The 22,799-nt window shown below is 37.4% G+C and overlaps 2 protein-coding genes across 4 annotated transcripts in view; one reads left to right on the top strand and one right to left on the bottom strand.

The window, feature by feature from the left end:
* Positions 1 to 3,312, top strand: part of CLTC (clathrin heavy chain) — a gene marked incomplete at both ends in the record, with an annotated part of 61,301 nt that extends 57,989 nt beyond the window's left edge. For all 3 annotated transcript variants that reach the window (XM_084238661.1, XM_084238659.1, XM_084238660.1), the window contains 2 exons: positions 1,972 to 2,047; positions 3,188 to 3,312. In XM_084238661.1, the coding sequence (XP_084094787.1) occupies positions 1,972 to 2,047; positions 3,188 to 3,312 (201 nt within the window). The remainder of the gene's footprint in view (positions 1 to 1,971; positions 2,048 to 3,187) is intronic.
* A 4,538-nt stretch (positions 3,313 to 7,850) lies between these two features.
* On the bottom strand, positions 7,851 to 15,829 carry PTRH2 (peptidyl-tRNA hydrolase 2). Its single transcript, XM_084238656.1, has 2 exons — positions 15,801 to 15,829; positions 7,851 to 8,428 (listed from the first exon to the last, which is right to left on the bottom strand). The coding sequence occupies exon 2, from the start codon at positions 8,426 to 8,428 to the stop codon at positions 7,889 to 7,891; it is 540 nt and encodes a 179-aa protein (XP_084094782.1). The 5' UTR covers positions 15,801 to 15,829; the 3' UTR covers positions 7,851 to 7,888.
* Between the last annotated feature and the right edge of the window lie 6,970 nt (positions 15,830 to 22,799).

The following is a 22,799-nucleotide window of genomic DNA, read 5'->3' as shown; positions in this document are numbered from 1 at the left end:
TGTGTCTATGCCTGGGCATTGTGATATTGCTATATTTTAAGCACTTCTGTATTAATATCTGATTTAGACATTAAAACTCAGACATTAACTTTAAAACACGTTCACTGTAGATTATTTTTCTTGAAAGTCTGGAAATGTATTATGCAGTTGTGGTTTTTTGTTGTTTCATTTTTCTTCTGAGATGTTATTAATGTACACTCATCCATGTAATTTTTTTTTAATTGTATAACCTTCTTAACTCATTTTTGGATATTGGTTAGGCTAGGAAAAACCCTATCTGAACCTTGATGCTATAGACTGCTTTAAATTCTATAGCTATAATAATTTTTAAATTTGGGTGCCAAACCATGAGTGTTTTTCATGGTCTTATATGCCATAGTAATCTTTTAATATTGGGGTAATTTGTAACACATGAGTACTTAGGCTATGAAATAGGAAAATAGTGTGCAAAAGCAAACTAACCCATATTCCTAAAGTGGTGCAAATACTTTTATCTGAAGGTGTCTAGAGTCTACCTCAGCTTTTCTCAAATTTTGTTCCCTGACAAATTAGTATGGATTGATCCATATTCGTGATATTTAATATGAAACAATATATGTGTTAAAAATATTGCCTAACCTTAATGGTGTATGTAAAGACTTAAACACACATTTTAAAAATTAATTTCAAGTAGAACCTAGGAACTGTTTTAACCTTTTTAGGGCCCACTTTTCATAGCTTTTCCCCTGAAGTGCACGTCTTTTTTTCTAATTTTTTTCTCAACTAGTTGCCTTTTTGAAGAACATGCAGTAAACATAAAATTCATAAAAATTACCTTCCTGCACTCTGCCCCCCATCTCACCCACAACACTTGACTTTGAAACCACTAATAGAAAACATTGAGTGTTGAAGTTTAGTTTTACTTCAAGTATAATGATAGATTAATTGTAAGGTTTTGGTTGAAAAATCAACTTTTAAATATAGTTTAAAAGGCAAATGGAAGCTACACCATGGAGATTGCCTGTCCCAGTATCCTAATGTTACTTCTCCCGTTTTTTCACAGAATTACAGAATCAAATCATGTTAGTCCTAGAAGAAACATTGCAGATTATCTTTTCAGTCATCTCATTATATAGACCAGGAAATTTGAGGGTCAGTGCAATGGTTTACCCAAGTCACACAACTAATTAGTGGACAGAACTATGTATTCCAGCTCCTTTCTTTTACTAATACATTTGGACTCCTGTGCAGTATTATTTCTGTCTGATGCTATCTACTTTATTTAGAGTAACTAGTATATAATAGCCATTTACTTATTTAGCTTAATTAAAAGCAAAAAATTTCTTCCTCAGTGAGTTGGGGAAAAATCATTCATTCCTAGTTATTTTATAAAAAGTAGAACATTAAAACATGCAGCCTGTCTTTATTTTTAAAATACCAAATATGGAGCCACTTCAGCCTTAAACTTAAGTCCACATCTGTTACAGTCCAATATCTGTTTTACAGTCCAATATCTGTAAAAGCTATGCGCAATTGGCAAAAGATGGCTTAGACTGCACAAGAACTTTTCCGGTCATTAGACTTCATTTCACTTTTTTGAATACCATTTCCTTTTGGGAGGGAAGTCTTGCCGGGTCATGAGTTCATTGTTATTATCTTTGATGGGGTTTAAACGTCATTTGAAAAAGTGGTTCCTTCTTGTGATCTCCTTCCCTCAGGCTGGCTGCATCCTAGCATGCCCAGTTTTAGCCTGGCGTGAGCTTTTATGGCATTTATAAATCCCTCCTTCCTGAGGGTTTATAATGACAGTGCTAAAAACCACCTTGACTGAAGTATGATCATTGCCATTGAATTTGAGGGGGCCTGAGAATGTTCTTTCTAGTGTGTTTAATTTGACAAAATTTAACATACTAAGGCTTTTCCACTTTCTGCCATAAATCTAGGTTTATAATACTTTTGGGGTGCTAATTAACATTACCTGTTTTTCTCCAGGTGGATAAATTAGATGCTTCAGAATCACTGAGAAAAGAAGAAGAACAAGCTACAGAGACACAACCTATTGTTTATGGTAATCTCTCTCTTTAACCTCACAGATACATAGTAGATGAAACATTTCATTCTTTAGGGATTCTATTACAAAATTGAAATGTAATATGTACTTCTCAAGTACAAAATGCTTGCTGAATTGAGGAATAATTCTACCATCAACCCCCCCCCCCACACACACACACAGGAAATAGTCTTAAAGTAGGAATTGACATTCAGTAAGATAAACTTAAATACAAAGATAATCTTAAAAACATCACTTAAGAAGATAACCTAAGTTTTCCTATTGCCTGGTCACTGATTGATTACTTACAAGTTACTGAGAAAGTATTGGTGAATTCAATTTGCAGACGTGTGAAACATGAGAGAACATACCCAGCTACCAATAGTATGTTTTACATAAAAAGTACATGTTCTCTTTAAATTCTAACTGGGACAGAGAACTGGGTAGTTTCCATTTGAGAACTTTCTGGAAAGATTGGATCCTCAAATTCTTACGTGAATTTTGTCTTCTAATGTCTTTTTTTAATGTGAATATTTAAGGCAATTTAATTTCTTACACATGGATGTCTGAACTTGACATCCTCCTCCCATTTCACTGTTGGGTGAACATTTATTTAAACATTGAATTTGGGGCCTCCCTGGTGGCGCAAGGGGTTGGTACATAACTTACGAAGCTGTCCACAGCCACTGTAGCACGAGTTTGATCCCCAGCTGGGGACCTGCCCACATGGCGCAGCGCACCTCTCCTCGCTTGCCCGCTGCTCCCCCTCAGCAGTGTATTTCAGTCAGTCTGTCTTGTTCTGTTCCTCACTCTGTCTTTGATGTTTATTGTCATCAAATAGAATGTGCAGATACCATGTGGTGATGGAATTACGGACAGATTTATGGGCCCCATCATGTGAAGCATGCATTTTCAAATGACACGAAGTAACATAGCCATTTCAGTTCTGGCCCTAGACCCTGCATTTAAATTGGCTTGTTAAGGTGACTCATGCTAAAATTGTGACAGTCAAAAGTGCCCCACACATAACTCATTCTAAGTTGAGTTGTGGTTGTTGCTCAGATAATGGAGATCAGAGGGTTATTATCCTGTGGTGCTAACAGTTTCTCCCACCTCCTTATCCCTGCCCCTCCTCTTTTTTTTTTTTTCCTCCTTTAGGTCAGCCCCAATTAATGCTGACAGCAGGACCCAGTGTTGCAGTTCCTCCGCAGGCACCTTTTGGCTATGGTTACTCTGCACCACCCTATGGGCAGCCACAACCTGGCTTTGGGTACAGCATGTGAGATGGAAAGCTGATCCTCCTGAGTCGCCTATTTTCGTACAGAAACATCGTCTCTACCTGCTTCTCAATTTATAATGGGGGAAAACAGGCACATGTTCTTGTAACCTTTATTTCATGAAGGACTATTTTTTGTTTCTAACTATAAACTTGGATCACCTGTGTTAAAAGCTTATTTCACATTCCGCATCATTTTAGAATTTATTTTCAAGGGGGAATTGTTTCAAATGTTTTATTCACTTGGGCTTTTCTTTCTTCTCCCTCCTCCCCATTCTTTGACGAACTGCTTAATATTCAATCTGTTGTGAAGAACCTGATTTGCACTCTGTAGTGTTTAAAGAAAAAAAAAAAAACTCTAATATTGAATCTCTTAAATTTAGTGTATGTAAACAGCTTACAGTATGTATTGTCTAAATGCATTTAAATCTTTTATTCAAAGAAAAGCTACGGCAAAATATTGGTATATGACTTTGTAAGACTTGTCAATGCCAACAAAGAACACTAATTAGCATATCCTAACTTGGATTGCAGTGCTCTCCAAATTATTTGAAAAATGCATTACAGACAACTTGCCTGATTTTTAAATGAGCATAAAAGGCCCTCTAACCTATGCAGGTTTCCTCATTATGCATATAGAAGAAAATGCTAGTGTGTTTTTGCTCACTTCATATGTAACAGGTGCCCTTATGTTGTGCTGTATCCTGTGCTTTTTCTGTGGGACCATTCCGTTCAGGAACTAAGAGCACCATGATTCCAATCTGTGTGTATTTACTAACCCTTCCCTGAGGTTTGTGTATGTTGGATATTGTGGTGTTTTAGATCACTGAGTGTACAGAAGAAAGAACTCAAACAAAATATGGCTGTTCTTCAGTTTTGTTTGTGGAATTTGAAATTACTCAAATTTAAAATAAATTACTGGACTGTGGAAATAACATATAGAATGGCAGTTTTAATGAGACACCTCACAAACGTAAAGCAAAAGAATATGGTTTTAGTTTCATATTAGTTACTGAGGCAGAAGTAGAAAGAGGACATGTGAAAACACTATTACACTATGTTTAATTAGGTACAAGCAGTAGTTTAGAGAACTACTCAGTACTATGGTGGGTTACAATGCAGCTGTACCATTATAACCAAGTGGCACCTCAGGTTTTTATGTAAATGAAGAGATTATGGGTGTTTAGTTATGTTAATTTAAAAGTGTATTAAACATGTAGTTAGCATGCTACATAGTATTCCTCAGGGAATAGTCAGGGAAATCACCATAAATTCCATATTTTTAAGAACTTTGAAAACTTAGAACCCCCTACCTTTAACCTACCTAGTTCACCTCCCCCTTATTTTTTAGCTGGAAAATCTCTTGATTTCTCACAGTGAAAGCATCTTGCTATTCAAAGCCCTGACTTTATTTGTGTTCCTACTGGGTATCTACCCCATCTCTTCATCATTATGAAAACTAAGAGGTGAGAATAGTAGTGGTCCCTTGGAGCTCATTCAGAGTCAAGATTTGTTCTCTTGGGCTTTTTCCATAATTTGAATTAACTGTTTTCGTCTTATTAGTGGAATGTTGCTTTTCTTTTCTCTGCCCTAGTAGAAACATGCCAGAATGTTTTAGTGAAGGTATTCTTATGGTAAACTTTTTAAACAAAAAAGCATTTTCCAAATTGGTGCTTTGTATGTTCTGTGATACTGTGTTGACACTTAAAATATCCATAATGGGCTACAATAGAAAGAGAAACTGCTATAGTGTGACTTAGGTTCAAATTCTGAGCAAGCTTAACTGAGCTTGTTTCCTCATGTGTGTATATTAACACTGTCATACTTTTCTGAATTATTTGCAGGAGTGTTTAAATCATAAAATGGGCTAGTTCAAGACTGGGTAGTATTAAATGTTATATAATAATTGGTAATAAGCTGTATTTTAAGTTATCTTTCCTAACATTACTCTGAATAGGAGGGAAGTCTAGCAGAAGGAGTTAAAAACAGAAAATGATACAAAGAGTTCTTACTGCATCTAATATAACTAAAATGGGAATAAGAAGAGATTAATAGGAACCTTTTTAGGGAATAAACATGCTTTCACTTCCTTCCTAATGTCCAAATAAAATCTGTGGTATTCATTGACAAATACTTCACCATAGACATTATTAGTAAGATAGCAAAAGACAAGATTTCCACTAGGGCTGTTTGAATTTGCTAGTAATTATCTCATTACGTATTAACAGGCAATCATGTGCTGACCTTATTTGCCCCAAAAAAGTCAGGTGAGTGAAGAACAGCATTGTAGTTTTCATGTTTTTTTTTTTTTTTTTAAACGTTTCTTTAAAGTTCATCTGAGCAAACTATTGGATTCTTATATCGGCTTCTATATTTAATGTTATGTTGTTTTTTTTTTTAATTTAAGTTTATGAAGAAAATCTGGCCTCATAAAGATAGGTATTTGGAAAAGGGAGTATTTTTAATCTTTTTCAGGTATCTGTGCTTAGTTGAGATGTGCAATCTGACACCATGAAAGTGAGCTTTTTGTACTGTTAAGAGTAAACTCCATTGGTATGTCCTTTACTTTCAATGGATCTTTTACCCGCACTGGTTAGGTGGAAAATACTGATTATACTGTTACATATTTCCTTCAAAATGTCAACACATCTTTTCTATATTTTTAAAAATCATATTTATTAGGTACACCAATCTCATCAGAAATCTTAAATTTGGGGGAGCTTGGTGGAGAGGCGGATGCAAGTTTTCTAAAATATTGCCAGTTTTTTTTCCTGGCAGTTCATTTAATTTGTGAGGAAGTAATCCGCTAAACACCAGGTCTAGATGACCAGTTTGTCTACCATTCTTGTAAGTAAAAATGTTCCACGACAAAAACAGTTTAGCTCAGAATTCAGCCGTGTAATGTCTTTGCCCCTCAAGCCAACAATCATATTTCAGTATGTACCAGAAGTATTTAGTGTGGCACAGGATATTAAGAAAAAAAACTGAAGGTTAAATTTAATAATCAGGTTTTTTTCTGCTTTATTAAGGGCATTAAATGAAACTTGGTTTTACCATGAGTGTAGGACCATGAAGATCAATGACTATTTGTGTAGATAGTTGCCCCTGCCTTGATTTGTGAGAAGTATAAGCCGTATTATTGAACATGGCTTTTCTATCAGTGCCCTTTCAACATGGTGAAAAATGACCTAGTATTTAGAATAGTTTTGACTCCCTGAAAGTGTCTTACAGGACTCTATAGACTCTGCAAAAAGGATACTTTTAGAACTATAATATTAAGAACTTTATAAATACTAAATACAGGTGCAAAACAATATAGTTCAGGAATTATCAGAATTTGTATACTAGTCATTCTAGTCAATTTGCCATGACTTACTACAACTGCTTGAATCAGCCACAGCAGGCCAACCTGTTGGGAATGCAGTCTTTGAACTTGGAGCCCTCAGTCTCTGTGACAAGCCTCACATTTAGTATTGAGTTCTCTTCAAAGCAGTTACATGTTGTTGCATCATTTTTGAGTCCAATATAAACATTCTATTTAGTAGAAACAGTTGCTATTGTGGCATCATTCACAGTTGCAGTTTCTCTTGTGCTGTCAAATGCCACTGAAAACTATATAATAAACACTGACCAAATATTAGAACCTGGCTCTATAGTGTTCTACCCACAGACTCTACTTACCCTGAAGTTACTGTGTCATGCTACTTGTTTAAGTTAACCACTTAGCATGTGCCTGTTAATATTTTCCCTAGCATTATCACAGTTCTTAGAGATATACTGGGTTTAGAAATATTTTCGAGATCTTTCCTAAAAGAAAGCTTTCAAGAAAATGTTAAGATCAGGTAGCAATTGGGCAGCTTCTTGTTCTGGGCAGCGCATGTAGCATACTAATTACTGGAATTATATCATACTAACTATATACAGATCAAAAGGGAACGAAGGTGTCCTTAAGTAATTGAATCGCATAGTTCTTTAAGTTCTAGGTAAAGAAACAGTGAGATGTTGGTATTACATACATACAGTCACATCCTAAGTTTCAGTAAGCCTCATTGTTGGGAAAAGGGAAGTAAAGAATTTTTTTCTAGGTGCTGATAGAGAACCACTGTGAGAATACTGGCCCAATGTGGGTTAGGATAACTGAACATGAAACAATATTCAGGTAGGTTACATTAATGCTATAAAACCTCATCTTTGAAACATATATAAAATATCTATTTTATAAAGTAGGTTATCAGTCATCCAAAAAGTGACAAGAAAGCAAACTGCAGTTTATGCCCAATGGGAATACTCTAAATCCCTGATCCTTGAAGAGAAGCACAGCAACATGGTCTTGAAGAAAAAGAATTCAGTTTTGTCATGACCTGTCAAATATTTTTTGTCTCAGTGCATATCACTTGAACCACCAGGACCATTTAACCAACTTTTTCTTTTGAAAACCCAAGATAACTGCCAAGTACATGAGAGGACATGGGAATGGCTTTTCATCTCAAAAATACATAAATTGGGAGAAATTCAGCCTTTATTGTTAAGATTTGACAGCTTTAAACACATGGTAATGGGACCATCATCATACAAAATTCGACCTAGTAAAGTTTTAGGTGACCAGTGACTTTGTCAATTAGGTCTGCTGGTCCTGGTCCAATTCCTAGGACAGTTCGAGAGCCTGGTGCAATCTGAGTACGTCCAGCATCTTGGATCAAACTTACGGTCAGTCCCAGCATTTTCGCATGCGTCAGTAGTGCAACCAGAGTTTCTTCATCCGGGGCTTTGACCACCACTTTGGGCTGGCCACAGTATTCCCACTGTTTGAGCAGTTCAGGGTTTCTCCTTTGAATCTGCTTGTAGGCAGAAACAGCAGCATGTGAGCACTGGGCAGCCACTTTCCCTTTTCCCATCTTTAAGTCGTTTCGGACCACAAGAATCATTTTATACTCCCCATTCTCTCCTAAGATGCTTGCTTCGGTTCCGGTCTCTGTGTCTGTCTTGTTCACAGAACTTTTAGGGATCATCCCAAAGCGTACACGGAGGCCCCAGCCCAAGCACATGCCACAAGCAACTCCAGCAGCCAAGCTGAGCGCACCAGGATAAGCCAAATATTCCATAACCAAGGATTTGGAGAGCATCTTTAAAGGAAAGAAAAAACATTATTACCTAGCAGTGAGGAGTTATAGGCTTTATCAGATAAAGTATCTGGACAGCATATAAGCAGCCATATTTTAGAACTATATGAAGTCATCCAGAAAAAAACGCAAAATATATTCTGGATCTTATACATTTGTTGTTTTTTCTCTGATGTTTACTAGCAAAGAGTACAAGTGAAATAATTTCATTTTACATAGGAATAGTTTTTTGCATAGTTTTAATATACACTGAATTAACCAGAATTGTAACTATCGTATAAAACAAAAGATATCCTTTATCCTTTATTATTTTAGAAATTCCTATTTTCCTAGCGAAGGTGTTCAATGGATTTGAGTCTATCAGTCTACATTCGAGTCTGCACTGGGTCTCAATGCTATGTTTAGGCATAACCATCACCAGAGGAGTAGTATCCAAACATCCTGAAATACATGGGGTCACCATATTTGTAAATGCTTATAAATGATGTCCCTGGAATTTTGCAGTACATAATTCAGCACAGATAATCATCTTGGAAGTACATATTGTATCAAATTTCCTTTGTTAAAATTAGAACATTAATGATTTTAATTATGGCATATAGGCTACTATCAAATATGTTAATGTTAGAATACTACAGGTGATGTTAAACTTTTTGAGATATAATTCAGTTTTCTAATATATCTATAAGGTTGTGTAACCATCACCACTATCAAACTCCTGTGCTCAATCACTTCCCATTTTCCCCTCCCCCATCCCTGGCAACCACTAATCTTTTTTTAAAGATTTATTTATTTATGCATACAAGAACTGGGGTACAGGCCAGATGTATGGTGGGGGGGTGAGAGGATTCACCAGAGACAGTGGGGAGCAGAACAGGCAGATGTACTGTACTGAAATACACTGCTGAGGGGAGCAGCAGTTGAGTCAGGAGAGGTCTGCTGTGCCATGTGGGTAGCTCCCTGCTGCAGTGGCTGCCTATAGCTTCATAGGTTGTGTCTTAACCCTTTGTACCACCAGGGAGGCCCTGGCAACCACTAATCTTTAAAGGTTTGCTTATTCTGCACATTTCATACAAGTCAAACCAGTACATGGCATTTTATTTCAGGTGCCTATCAGTATAATGTGGTCAAGGTTGGTGTTATAGCATGTCTCAGTACTTCATTCCCCTTTGTTGATTAATGTTCTATTGTAGAGATACATACATTTTATTTATCCATCAGTTGATGGTCATTTGGGGTGTTTCCACCTTTTGGTTATCATGAATAATTCTGCCACGAGTACAAGTTTCTGCATGAATGTTTTCATTTCTCCTGGGCATATTCCTAGGAGGTGTATTGCTCAGTCATAAGGCACACTGCAACTTTTTGAGGAACTGGTTAACTATTTCCTAAAGTTGCTGTATTGCTTCACATTAGCTATAAGTGATTTATTGTAAAAAGTATATATTAGGTGTGATAGGGTTGAGAACCACTGCTCTAGTGCCTCATGACTCAAGTGTCTTAATTTAGAAATAAAGTAAACATAAAACAATTGCTTTGCAAACATCTTCACAGAAGTCATGGCTATCTCCAGTCAAGGATTGGTACGATTATATCAACAAGTTGAAATAAATTGAGTCAATACATCTTTAGTAATCATCAGAGAGGAATGGAGTATACTCAGTATCTAAAGGGGGAAAAAAAAAAACTAAATTCATTTGTACCCAAACTATAAAAGTATAATTTAACATACTGGTGTACTTAACATACTGCTTTTTAATAAAAAAGCTGGACCTAAGTCAAAAATGTAGTTAATAAAGAAGAAGTGAACCAACCCAATATTCTCAAGCTGTCTATCTCAAATCCAAACACTGCCCTCTCTGCAACAGAATTATTTCCCTGGAATTGTTTAAATGCCTTAATATTATAAAACCTGTAAGTATTTTCACTTCCTTGAAGTCCATTAGAATCCTTTACTATTCAGATAGTTTCTGAGACACTACCAACCCCCCTACTCTGCATTTATAGCTCATGCATCCCTTATATTTTCTGGATCTTCCTTCTTAAAGTCTCAACTTTTGCAATCACAGAGCAGGAAGACCAGAACAATGTCTAACATGTGTTGTGCATTAGTTTTTGTAAAGAAAAAAACCCAAAACTAATGTGTGGTAGTTGTAGAGGCAAGGGAAGGAGCTAGTTTGAGTTGGATGTCAAGAAATAGAGGCAAACAAAAGAGCAGCCAAGAAAAAAAGCTATGGTTATTAGGAGACATGGAGAAATGGAAAGTTATTTTTTTTTCTGCTAAGATAAAAAGATAAGCATATTTTAAACATTGAGCATAATTTCAACATCAATGGATAGAGCTAGAATTAGGTAGGTAGATGTTCAAAATAGGAGGAGAAATGAACAATACAAAGCAGTAGGGAGGAGGGAACCTAAAGTCCTTATGAAGGGATAAGATCAGGGAATGAAGTACCTTTCTCAATGTGACAGTTTTAGCTGCAGTCACCTCTGTAAAATTGAATGTGGGAAGTCGTTGCTAGTAGTTTGTACAAGTCAACCTGGAGGTCAGAAGAGGAAGACTAAAATAAAAGTGGCAAAATACAACAGGATTACAGAGGACTGGAAAACATGGCTAAGGTTGATGATGATTTTACAGTGGCACCATACTGACCAGTTGATTTCCTCCTGCAGTACTTAGCAGCCTAAGTATAGGTACGGACAATTATAGAAAAGATAATTTTATACTTCAGAGAGAAGAATGGAAGCCAAATGATGAACATCTAATTACCATCTCCAAACATACAAAATAACCTATTGCATCTACAGTCTTCCTTCATCCTCCACTCCCAATACAATGGATAGTTGAATATATTCAGGTTTTAACTGTGCTAAGAGTAAGGGAATTTAGGGTAAGGGCAAGAATGAAATAACAGGACTATGAAATGCATAGTCTCAGAGAACAATTTGAAGGATAGGAAGGTTATACAAAAGCAGGTGTGATGGAAATAAGTTGGACTGTCAAATGGCTGAGGAGACATGCCTGGGATTTTTTTTTTGTATCTCAAAGTTTCAATGATACTTTGTACTATATCAATGGACCCACATCATAGGGAGAAGTCAGGATTATTTCTATATTGAAAATGAAGAAATGAAGGTCAAATGAAGTCATGTTCAATAAAACAAATGTTTGCTGGCTCCTGATGGGGTGCTGAGAATATAGTGATGAATAATAAAGGCCACTATAGTTGTTCGTATTCTAAGAGGGAGATAATTACAAGGTGGTGAATGTTATGAAAGAAGGGAGGTGAATGAGGGGTGTACAAAAAGGGCTTTAGCTCAGTTTAGAAGGTCAGGGAAGGCATCCTTGAGGAAATATTTAAACTGTGACAAAGGGTGAGTAAGAAGGTAAGAAGAGGAAAGATGATTTTAGGCAGAAATAATACCGAGTGGGAAAGCCAGGAGAGAGACAGTCTATGTCAAATGACCTAACAACAGTCCAGAGAGTTGAGAGATAGTGGGGAAGAGTAGCAGAGAATAAAACAAGAAATAGAGCTAGAAATACAGATCTTAGAAATCTTAATCCATAACTAAGATTTTTGAAGTGATGAAAGTAAGGACACTAGGAAAAGTATGGAGTGAAGGAAATAAAACAGATGAAATGAAGAAAGGGTGCTAAAGAAGTGAGATGGAGTAGCCAGAGGTAGGAGAGTCACAAATGATAAATACCACAATACTTCATTTCAGGTTTTTTTCACTGTGTGTCTAATACTGTGACAGGTTTGTACCGATACAGTATTTATGGCTTTAGATGTCTGCAGCCAGAAAAAACTAAATTTTTATTAGACCTCACATTATCTCTTAATGCATTTATCATTTAATTACTGCATGATGCTCACATATCAGTAGAACTTCTGATAATCTAATAACCAGACTCCGAATTAAACAGTAATTATATAAAGAAGTAAATTAATCCATTAACCAATTTCTAGGTTGCGAAGTAAGCAAATATTGCACACACTAGATCCACATACTAACTGGAGAAGGAAACAACATACAGAGGACTTATTACAAGTTGGATAACATGCTAAACCCTTTACTCCCATTATTGTTGCCATGAAAATAAAAGATATTATTAGGCTCATTTTAAAGATAACAAAAATAGGTATCTAACAAGAGAAGCTGCGTATCCACAGTAACATAACAGCAAAAAATATGCTCATCTAAAGGTCATGACAGAAAACTTCTCAAATTTACCTAAAAACATACCAGTAAGTCAGTAGAGAAAATTCAAAAAATCACCAAGTTTATCACTTGTGTCTCATATCTCATGAAGTCTCTAATTCTAAAATGTTAAGTTAATACTAACATCACATCTTTGGTCTTTAGGCTGTTCTAATCTTTTATTATCCTTATCAGATTATCATCTCACTCCTCTAAAAGGTATTTCAGCCTGTCCCTTTTTCCTGCTGTATTTACTATAACCCTATCTAAAAGCCCCTTGTTTGAGACGATGGTTAAAAATAAATAAATAAAATACTCAGTCTCATAGATAATCCAATAAACCTTTCCTCTTAGTACTTTTTAATTTCTCTCAGGCTAAACCTCTTTCAGGAATACTCTTGATCCCATTACTGTCTGAACCATGCTCCACCCAATAGACTTACCTCTTGAGCTAGTGCTCTGTTGACATTTTCTAATCTAAATAAAAAACCAACTTTCTGAAATCCTTTGTCCCTTAAGCCACTGACACCAGTTTCCCCTACCCTTTACCTCTAAAATTCTTCAATCACTCCCTCACCCACTCAACTGAAATTGCTAAGGAATCAAGACACCTGCTAATTGCCAAAGGTAGTTTGCTCTTTTTAGGCCTTATCCTGAGTTTACTGCACCATTCACTGTAACTTTTCTTTTAATTTTCCTCCCTTGAATTCTCTAACCTAATTTTCACATTATCATTCTAACTCTCTGGTGGCTTTTTTCCAGTGCTCTTTTCTGTCTTCTGTTTGCCTCTGATTTATGCATTAACCAAGTTTACATATTTGGCCCTCTTTTCAGTCTATACATACACTGTACAATATAGTAGACATTACCCAGAACATTTAACCTTTAATTAAAACTAAATAAAATTCAATTCTTCAATTGCATTTAGCTACATTGCAAGTGCTCAACAGCTCAATATATTAAAAGTGACTAGTGGCCACCCATTAGAAAATGAGAGAACATTTATTTCCATCATTGCAGTAAGTTCTATTGGACAGTTCTGGTCTATATACTCTTTCCAATCATTCAATCAATTCATATTTATTAGTGGCCTATTATGCAGCAGGCACTGTTCTGGACCCTGGGTAGAGAGCACTGAACAAAACAAGGTATTGTTTTGAGCTAACATTCTAGTGAGAGGAGACAAATAGTTTATCAGATGAACAAAATCACTTATTCCCAAATCATAATAAACTGAGAACTCCTAAAGCTTCTCCTAGGCTCCAAACTTGAATTTCTCATTTCTGCTAGATTTGACCATTTCAATGTCTAGAACATAATCTACACTGTGTCCCGAAATGAAACCAGCACCTTGCCTTCCTTCTCAAACTCTGTTTCTGCATTTGTGGTTTCTGACCTTTTCCTCCTCTATACTACCATAACCAGTTAACCTTGTTGAGTTTATCTGTTTTAATTAAGTCTTAAATTTCTCTAAGTACCAATGCCCTAATGATCTCTTGCCAAGTCTCCAAAATTAACTCCTCTACCTCCAACCTTTACACATTTGTTCACTTACAACATAGCTCACCCTGATCCATCTGCCATTACAATTATATTTCCAAAACACAAATCTGATCACATAATTTCCCTGCTCAACTATCACTGAGTAAAGACCTAAAGAATAAAACGGGCCTCCCCGGTGGCGCAGCGGTTGAGCGCTGGGTTGCTAATCTACCCGCAGCCTCTGCAGCGCCGGTTCGATCCCCACCACAGGGCGAGGGTCCCACATGGCGCGCAGATCTCCAGCCTCCCACTGCTGCCCTCAGCAGTGTACTTCGTCAGTCTGCTCTTCGCTCTGGCTCTGGTGAATTCTCTCACCCTCCCGCGCTTTTGACTGTCCCCAGTGCTTAAATAAATAAATCTTAAAAAAAAAAAAAAAAAAAAAAAAGAGGGCCTCCCCGGTGGCGCAGCGGTTGAGCGCTGGGTTGCGAAACTGCGCGCGGCCTCTGCGGCGCCGGTTCGATCCCCGGCTGCTCCCCGGCCACCAGAGGAGGGTCCCACATGGCGTGCAGACCTCTCCTGCCGCCCGCTGCTCCCCTCAGCAGTGTACTTCGGTCCTTCTGCCTGCTCTGCTCCCCGCTCTGGCTCTGGTGAATTCTCTCACCCTCCCGCGCTTCTGACTGTACCCAGTGCATGTATAAACAAAACAAACAAACAAACCAGCAAACAAATAAATAAAGCATGCCTCTATAAAAAAAAAAAAAAGAATAAAACAGATATTCTGGCTCGGATTCAAAGCACTACACAGTCTACTAACAACTTACTTTGTCCTTTAAATTTCCTCTCCTGCCGCATACTGTACTATTCAACCACACTAAATTTCATGGTCCTTTTCTACAGCAATCGCTCCCCAAAATTCTATTTTTCACCACTTACACAAACAAAAACATCCTCTTAACTTACAAAAGCTTAAGCTCAAATGACAATTATCTCTTAAGTATTCAGCATTCCCCAGTCTTAATTAGACTGCCTCTGAGCTGCTGTAGCACTTAAACATAACTACTGTACATACATCACATTCTTAGCGTCTAGTACAGAGCCTGGAGAATGTTAAAGGATTAACTACCTCTCTAGACGTTAGGTCTGTGTGATAAAGAACGACAGAATTGAAAGCCTTACATTTTCAAATTTAATCAGGGTCACTAAAAACCCACGCAAACTAGATAAAGAACTCGTCAACAATGTATATTGGGTGGAGTACGGGCGAGGGAGAGCCGACCCAAAAGTTTCATTGTGGCTGGTTAGTTGTCCATACGTCTTTGTCCATACTTCTATCAATAAGTTGCCCATATCTCTATCAATAACTTGATACATGCGGGTACTCAATAATACACAGCAAAAAGGCAGTGACGCCTGTTCAGTATTTTCTGAATTCGGAGAAGGCGCATGGATACTCCTGATTGGTGGCTTTGCCTAAGAATTAAAAATTCTAGATCCTCCTTCTCCGCATCAGCTTGGTCCCCCTACCGAAGGACAAGAAGAACAGGAACAGTGGCTCCAAAGGCCCCTGGGCGGAAGACAGTTTACAAAGGAGATGAAAGGGTGAGAGTTTTAGGCAGTGAGGTGGGAAGAAACATTTCAGCTGGAGTATGGAAAATATCCCTCTCCAGCGCCGTGGGAGGAGCAGACCTACCTAGGGCACCCCTCCTCCGCCTTCCTCACGCCTTTGTGCTCTTCACGACGGTGTACTCAACACACTTCTCGCGCGTGAGCAACCTCTTCCGGGATTCCTGGACAAGTTCCGGGTCAGGAACCGCGGCTGGGACAGTCATCTTCCTTTCGCTCCGCCCATAGGGGGCCGAGCCGACTCGAACGGAAACGCCGCGACGTTAAAACCGAAGTTGCCGAAAGGAGGCGGAACGTTTCTCTTCAGGAACCTGTCTCCCCAGGGGAAAGCGGGCCGGAAGTGACGTATCTAGTTCCGGTTGGCCGGAGCCCAGCGGCTGGTGGAAGAGTCGGTCAGGAGCTGCTTACACGGTCCTGAGATCCGGAGAAGCCGGGGTCGGATCCGGTAGGTAAGCGGGCTCTGGGATCTGGGGTTGGAAAGCCTGAGACTGGCCTCAGAGCTTGGCTGCTTCCGCAGCTCGCCCACACCGGACAGATCTGGGGCATCGTGATTTCTACTTAAAGCTGTGTTTTAGGGCTCTGCTGACTCTGGATGTCTCAGTCTGGCGGTAGCCAGGTTATTTGGGACACCTCTCCACAGTTGGTCACCGTCCACTGGACTCCCGACTATTCAGTCTTTTCGCCGCGGACTTGGAAGCCGTTCTAGATTATTACAAAGCACCCATTTCATTCTCCTGTGATGACTAGGAGCTTGGAGTAAACGGAGAAGGTCTTTCTTGCTGATGACCTGGCTGTTTCTCTGTATCTGTCAGTTCGGATTCTTGCCCACCCCAACCACTAGCGCATGATGTTAAATGCATCCGCTTATATACAAAATTCAGGCGTGCAAGTGCCATTTAAAAGCTTTGGTGGCCGAGGGAATGAGGCCTTTGCCCCTCTGATCTCCTGCAGAGGACCTACATTCATTTCCTATTACTGTGATAAGGAATGGAGTTCTCTGCCTTTTCCAAGCTACTGACCCCTCCAACCTCCGTATTTCATTACAGTGGAGGTATTTGCAATAAAACTCAGCGGTTGTCTAAATTTCTAAAATCAGTGAAACCATGTGTCCCACTGCTAAAATTAGTTATGAATCCTTTAATAGATTTTACACTATTGACTTTCATTTCCTGAAACACCTTGCAAAAATCTCCTTGGCATTGTTTACCTCTCTTGGCAACATAGCTCCTTTTCCTAACTTTAGCATCTTTCATTTCTTCTTTGGGGCTTCTTAGATTGCTGTGATCTTTTGGAGAAATTAATGCAAGTATTTTTAGTTTTATAACGATAGAGAATTTAGTGTTCTGACTCCTACCTATTAATTGTATTTTCATTGACTCTGATTTCAGTTAATTATTCTTAGCATAAAAGATGATAATGAGAAACTGTTATTTTTCTAGGCAACATTTTATGATTATAGCTTGTTTTTTATTGATCTTCGGAAGAGGAATGATGGTGCCCAGCCAGATGTGACCAATTTATGTAGGTGTGAATGTACAATAGAAATCTTTGCTTATATTATTTTAATATACCAAGACAGCTTTTTCTTTAATAGACATACTCTATGTGTATGACATTAATTAGTTTACCTCCTGTGATTTGCATTCCAGAATAAAATAACATTGCCAAGTTTCTGATATACTTTAATAAGTACTTTGATGCCTTTTATCAGTTTACCTATAGCTAGTTTAATCGGCTTGTTGTTTAACTTACATATTGTATTTTGAGTTAGAAAAACGTTTCACATTTATCTTTGAAACAGTGATAGGATATTTCAGATGTGGAAATAAATGTTTTGAGTGTCATCATTACTTTGGCATCTGGTAAATTTGCTTATTAACTTTGTGATAGCCAAACCTGATCTCATATATTATATATTTATAATAATTTATATATATATATATGTTTGTTGTTGATGATGTTATTCAGGGACCGATTACCCAGTTTTTTCCTTTTTCTTTTTTTTAAGATTTATTTATGCATACAAGCACTGGGGTACAGACCAGAGATGCAGGGGGGCGGTGAGAGGATTCACCAGAGACAAAGCAGGGAACAGAACAGGCAGATTGACTGAAATACACTGTTGAGGGGAGCAGGGGGCGAGACAGGAGAGGTCTGCTTCACCATGTGGGTTTCTCTCTGGTGGGCCGGGAATCGAATTCATGCTGCAGGAGCTGCAGATTGCTTCATAGTGCTTTGCTTAACCACTTGTGCCACCAGGGAGGCCCAGTTTTTTCCTTTTTCAACTTCTTCCTGCCCTTTAATTGAATTTCCACTTTTTAAGATTATGAAGATTATTAAACTTTATTTATTTTTATTTTTTTTATTTTTTAAAGATTTATTTATTTATTTATACAAGCACTGGGTACAGTCAGAAATGCGGGAGGATGAGAGAATTCATCAGAGCCAGAGCAGGGAGCAGAACAGGCAGAAGGACCGAAGTACATTGCTGAGGGGAGCAGCGGGCTGCAGGAGAAGTCTGTGCACCATGTGGGACCCTCGCAGGCGGCTGGGGATTGAACCGGCGCTGCAGAGGCTGGGGGCAGCTTCGCAACCCAGCGCTCAAATCACTGCGCCACTGGGGAGGTCCAGATTATTAAACTTTAAATCAGAAGAGCTGGACTGTAGTTGGTTTCAGTACTTAATCAGTGCAGGGTGACATAATTCCGAGCTGGACTAAATTGTGTTGATAAAAATACACTCACTTCATAGGTTATCACAATGTTTGAAATAGAAAATGTGAAATCACCATATAAATAAAATGTTGTGATATTGTCATTTTACTCTGAGGGCTGGAAATGTTATCAGAGTGAAACTATTTTCATTATTCCAAAATTTGATATTTAAGTGTGTTCTTTTATGTGAAAATATTATCACTTTTCTGAGATGAGCTTTGTCCTACTTTTGAACATAATAAAAGTTTGGTACTGTGATCCATTGAATTAGTCACCGTGGTTAATAAGTAGGTGACTGTAAAATGAGTATAGTTTTTCATTTGGGAGTTTAAATTGGTCACCATGTATTATTGTCACTTAAGAATTTCCAAGTGCAGAAGAAACTACAGTTTTGGTACTTAAAATTGTTAACTGAAGGCTATTAAAAGTAGCTTTACTAAAGTAAGAAACTTTGTCATTTCACTGAAACCTACTGAAAGCAATATTTTTAATTATAGCAACCTCTGTGAACATACATTAAATCTTTGCATTTAACAGAAAATTGGGATCCAGAAACAATCAGTGTTTGCTTGCTAGAGTTCAAGAGGCTTAGGCAGTAATGTGGCAGAAATGGAACTAAGATCACAGGTGCTCTTTCTGTTTTGCTAAGGTTTAACATCTTTATATGCATTGATATTTCCTGGTTTGCACGAAAATGTTTTATGTTTCAAAGGCATGTTTGTGTTCTCTTTTCTGCCTTGTTAGCAGATTTAGTCTTGTAAATTCTAGGAAAACAAAAATACTGTGTTTGGCAATACTCACTGTAGAATGGAATAAGGAAAGGAAAAACTAGTTTCTTTGCTTCAGAACAGTTACTTTGAGTTCCTGCTTCATTGCTTTCAGTTACCACCAAGGTGTCTTCTTTCTGACAAGTGGAAAAGACAGGATCTTTGTACACTTCTGCTGAGTGTTGTAATTGCTAATGATAAAGGAAGCTGTGTTAATTTCTTTGCCCCTGTTGAAAAAGTTTCCCAAACTATTTGTAATTTTAATGTTCTGTTTTTTTAAACCATTTGTTAATATATGGAGTAATTTCTCTAGTTGTTTATTCTAGGTCAATAACCACTGTGGAAGAGTTCTTTGTCTTTGGGAACCATTTTTGTTTACATTGATTTCACAAAACTTGTTGGCTCTCTGTCCTTTCTTGGAGATGATAGTGCCAGGTTCTATTGACACTGCTGTTATGCCCAAGTGCTCTTTGTTTCTGTCTTTTTGGTTTGGAAATGAACTTCAGGTTAGACAATCCTGACTAACCACAGAAACAAACTGGATGGATTGAAGTGATAACTTGTTTGTTGTTGTGTTAGTTGATAATGTGTTTTCACAGAGGCTTGCAAATATTTTTGGGGATAAAGTTTTTAAAACCTATTTCAAGAAAATCCTTTTTTTCCCCCTGAGAAAGTTTACTTAGTTTGTATAGTTTACTGAACTGATGTTATATATATATATACTATATATATATAGTTTGTATAGTTTACTGAACTGATGTTATGTATTATGTAGACGCTATGTAAAACAATTTTTAAAATGTTCTTGAAGGAAATTTAAACAGGAGTTACTTTTTTATGTCATATAAAAGGTGATAGCTTAAGGCATTTTTAAATTAAGCAAGGTCAGTCCATTGAGTAATTTTATCCCAGCTAATCCAATTACAGTTGCTAAAGAGTTTGTCTGTTTTCCAGAAATACATAAACTTTTCAGTAGTTCATTGTGATTTTTTTCTCTTGTTCCTGAGGTTCTTTAGTATGCAATAACATTGGTCTTTTAGATTTTTCTGTAAAGACTAGGTAAGATATTGTTTAGAGCCTGCGCTATGAAGTTAGATTACATTGGTTCAAATTCCAGGTCTGCTACTGTGCAACCCTTGTGCTAGTTGCTAAACATCTTGCTATCTTAGTTTCCTCATAAGCAGTGAAGTCTCTGACTTTATGTGGTCTAAATGAATAGATTTAACTAAAGCATTTAGAACAGTGCCTGGCATTTCCTTAATCATGATTAATCCTTATCATCATGCGGCCTGTTAAGAACTCTTTCCCAACCTTCTTTTGAAAACATGTCTTTATGTTGCTTGATTATTGTTTAGTCTTTATTAATGAAGATTCAATAAATAAATAAATACATAAATAGTGACTTTTTTTAACCTATGTGGGAGTCTTAACCAAATGAGGAATTCATGTAGACCATTCTCTCAAACTTTTTTGAATGATTGTCATTGGTTTGCATTACCTGTGTATGCCATTAACACAGAATTTCACTGTGGGGTTTAGAATTCAATGATGTCTTCTTTCTTTGATGGGAAGACCACATTGCATTGCGATCTTTTGTCATAACTGTTCATTCATCTAATCACTGAGCAGACATCTTGTTTCCCTTACTAGGTTCTGGGGAAAACAGTGGGAAACAGAGACAATCACGCTAGTGGAGACTGATAGAGAAAAAAATAAATATAAAATGAAAGAATAAACAGTGTAATAAATGTTATGAAAGAAACATACAAGGGTCTGAGAGAGTAAATGTTGGATATGTATATGTTTGAGACTTTACTAGTAGAGTATACCTGGAATACAGTGACCCGAGATGAGATGGGATTCATACTATGGTCCAGGTTATGTAGAACTTTGCAGGCCATGGAAATGAGTATGATTTTGAGTATATATGATTTTGAGTATAATAGGGAAGTTGTTATACCATTTCAAGTAGAGGGGCAATATGATTTATATTAAGTTCACTCTTGCTCTTATGTAAAGGATGAGTTAAAGGGACAAAAATAGAAATGGAGACAAGTTAGGAGTCTATTGTAATAGTCCAACTGAGAACTAAAGACAGAATCTCTCTGGACTTGGGTGGTGGCAAAAAAAAAAAAAAGAAGTGGAGAGCAGTGGGTGGCCACTAAATATATTTGGAATAGAAGTGAGTCCTGGATTAGATGTGAGGAGTAAGGAAACAAGAAGACTCTAGGATGACTAGGTTTCTGGATTTAGTAACTGGGTGTATGGATGGTTGTGCCAAGTACTGAGAGTGGGAATGTTGGGGGAGGACCAGGTTGGTTTGTTTCTAGAAGGGAGATGGGGAAGAAAGTACTGGTGAATTTGAGATGCTTAGGAATCATGCAAGTGGTATTCTTAAGTATACAAATCTAGAGATCAGGAGTGGGAATACAAATTCAGGTTAGTATTTTAAACGGTAAACCAGGTTAAGTCTTAAGGAGAGACTGGAAAGAAGAACTAGCTCAGGTCATGAAAAGAGAGATGGCAAAGAAGCTAAGGAGAATTTGAGGAAAGAATGATCATATACACAGAAGGACATCTAGCTGGAAGAATACTAGATAAATGAGGGACAATGGGGGACAAGATTTTCCACTTTTCTTCTTATTTTCTTCAGCATAGGTAAGTTTTTACTTATTCAGAATTCTTTTAAGAAATGATCATCTCTGTGATCGAAATGAAAGCAGAAAAAAGTCCAGTAAAGTTGAATTGGCTGAGCTAATTCTTTCCTCATTGTTGAGTCTGATTCCTTTCAGAAATTTTCATCTCTGGAAAATATACAAGGTTCTCATTAAAAAGATTAAAAGAGATTCTTTTGTACTGCTTCTGTAGAGCAGAGGAATTTCCTTTAACCTTTTTTAAATAATCATGGAATTATCACTAGGTTCTCTGTATCTACAAACCCCATTTTAAAAATTTTGAATATTTGAATTTACCAGTATCCTTAGTAACTATTAATTTGTCAAATGTGCTAGATAAAGCATGCACTGCTTTTTCTCTTCCCTACAGTGTTACTTTCCCATGTTTTTTCATGGCTCTACTCTAATGTCAAATTCTCAGAGAAAACTTCTCTATGTACTCCGTTAAAAATTATGTATAGGCAGGCCTCCCTGGTGGTTCAGGGGTTAAAGTCTCAGTGCTATCAAGCTATCGACAGCCATTGCAGCATGAATTTAATCCCCAGCCAGGGAGGTTACCCACATGGCACAGCACACCTCTCCTGTCTGGCCCACTGCTCCATGGGCAGTATATTTTAGTAGATCTGCCTGTTCTACTCCCTACTCTGTCTCTGGTGAATCCTTTCCCACCCACCCCCTCTGGTCTACACCCCAGTTCTTGTATGCATAAATAAATAAAATATTTTTTTAATTATGTATAAGCACGTATATATGCATACATTATTTCTTACTGTAGCACTTGACACTGTTTGACATGTTTGAATTTTGTCTCTCCACTGCTGTTCTCTAGAATCTCAAGCTATACCTGGCACTCAATAAATATTTGTTAAATGAGTAAATGAAAATTTCATTTTTACTACTGTGTATTACT

This window comes from Talpa europaea (assembly GCF_964194135.1).
Source record: "Talpa europaea genome assembly, chromosome: 7".
NCBI lineage: Eukaryota > Metazoa > Chordata > Mammalia > Eulipotyphla > Talpidae > Talpa > Talpa europaea.
This window is presented reverse-complemented; position numbering and strand designations above follow the sequence as displayed.

What these genes read in the sequence shown, in the direction of transcription:
- PTRH2 (XM_084238656.1), bottom strand. Translation starts at nt 8,428, where the DNA reads ATGCTCTCCAAATCCTTGGTTATGGAATATTTGGCTTATCCTGGTGCG.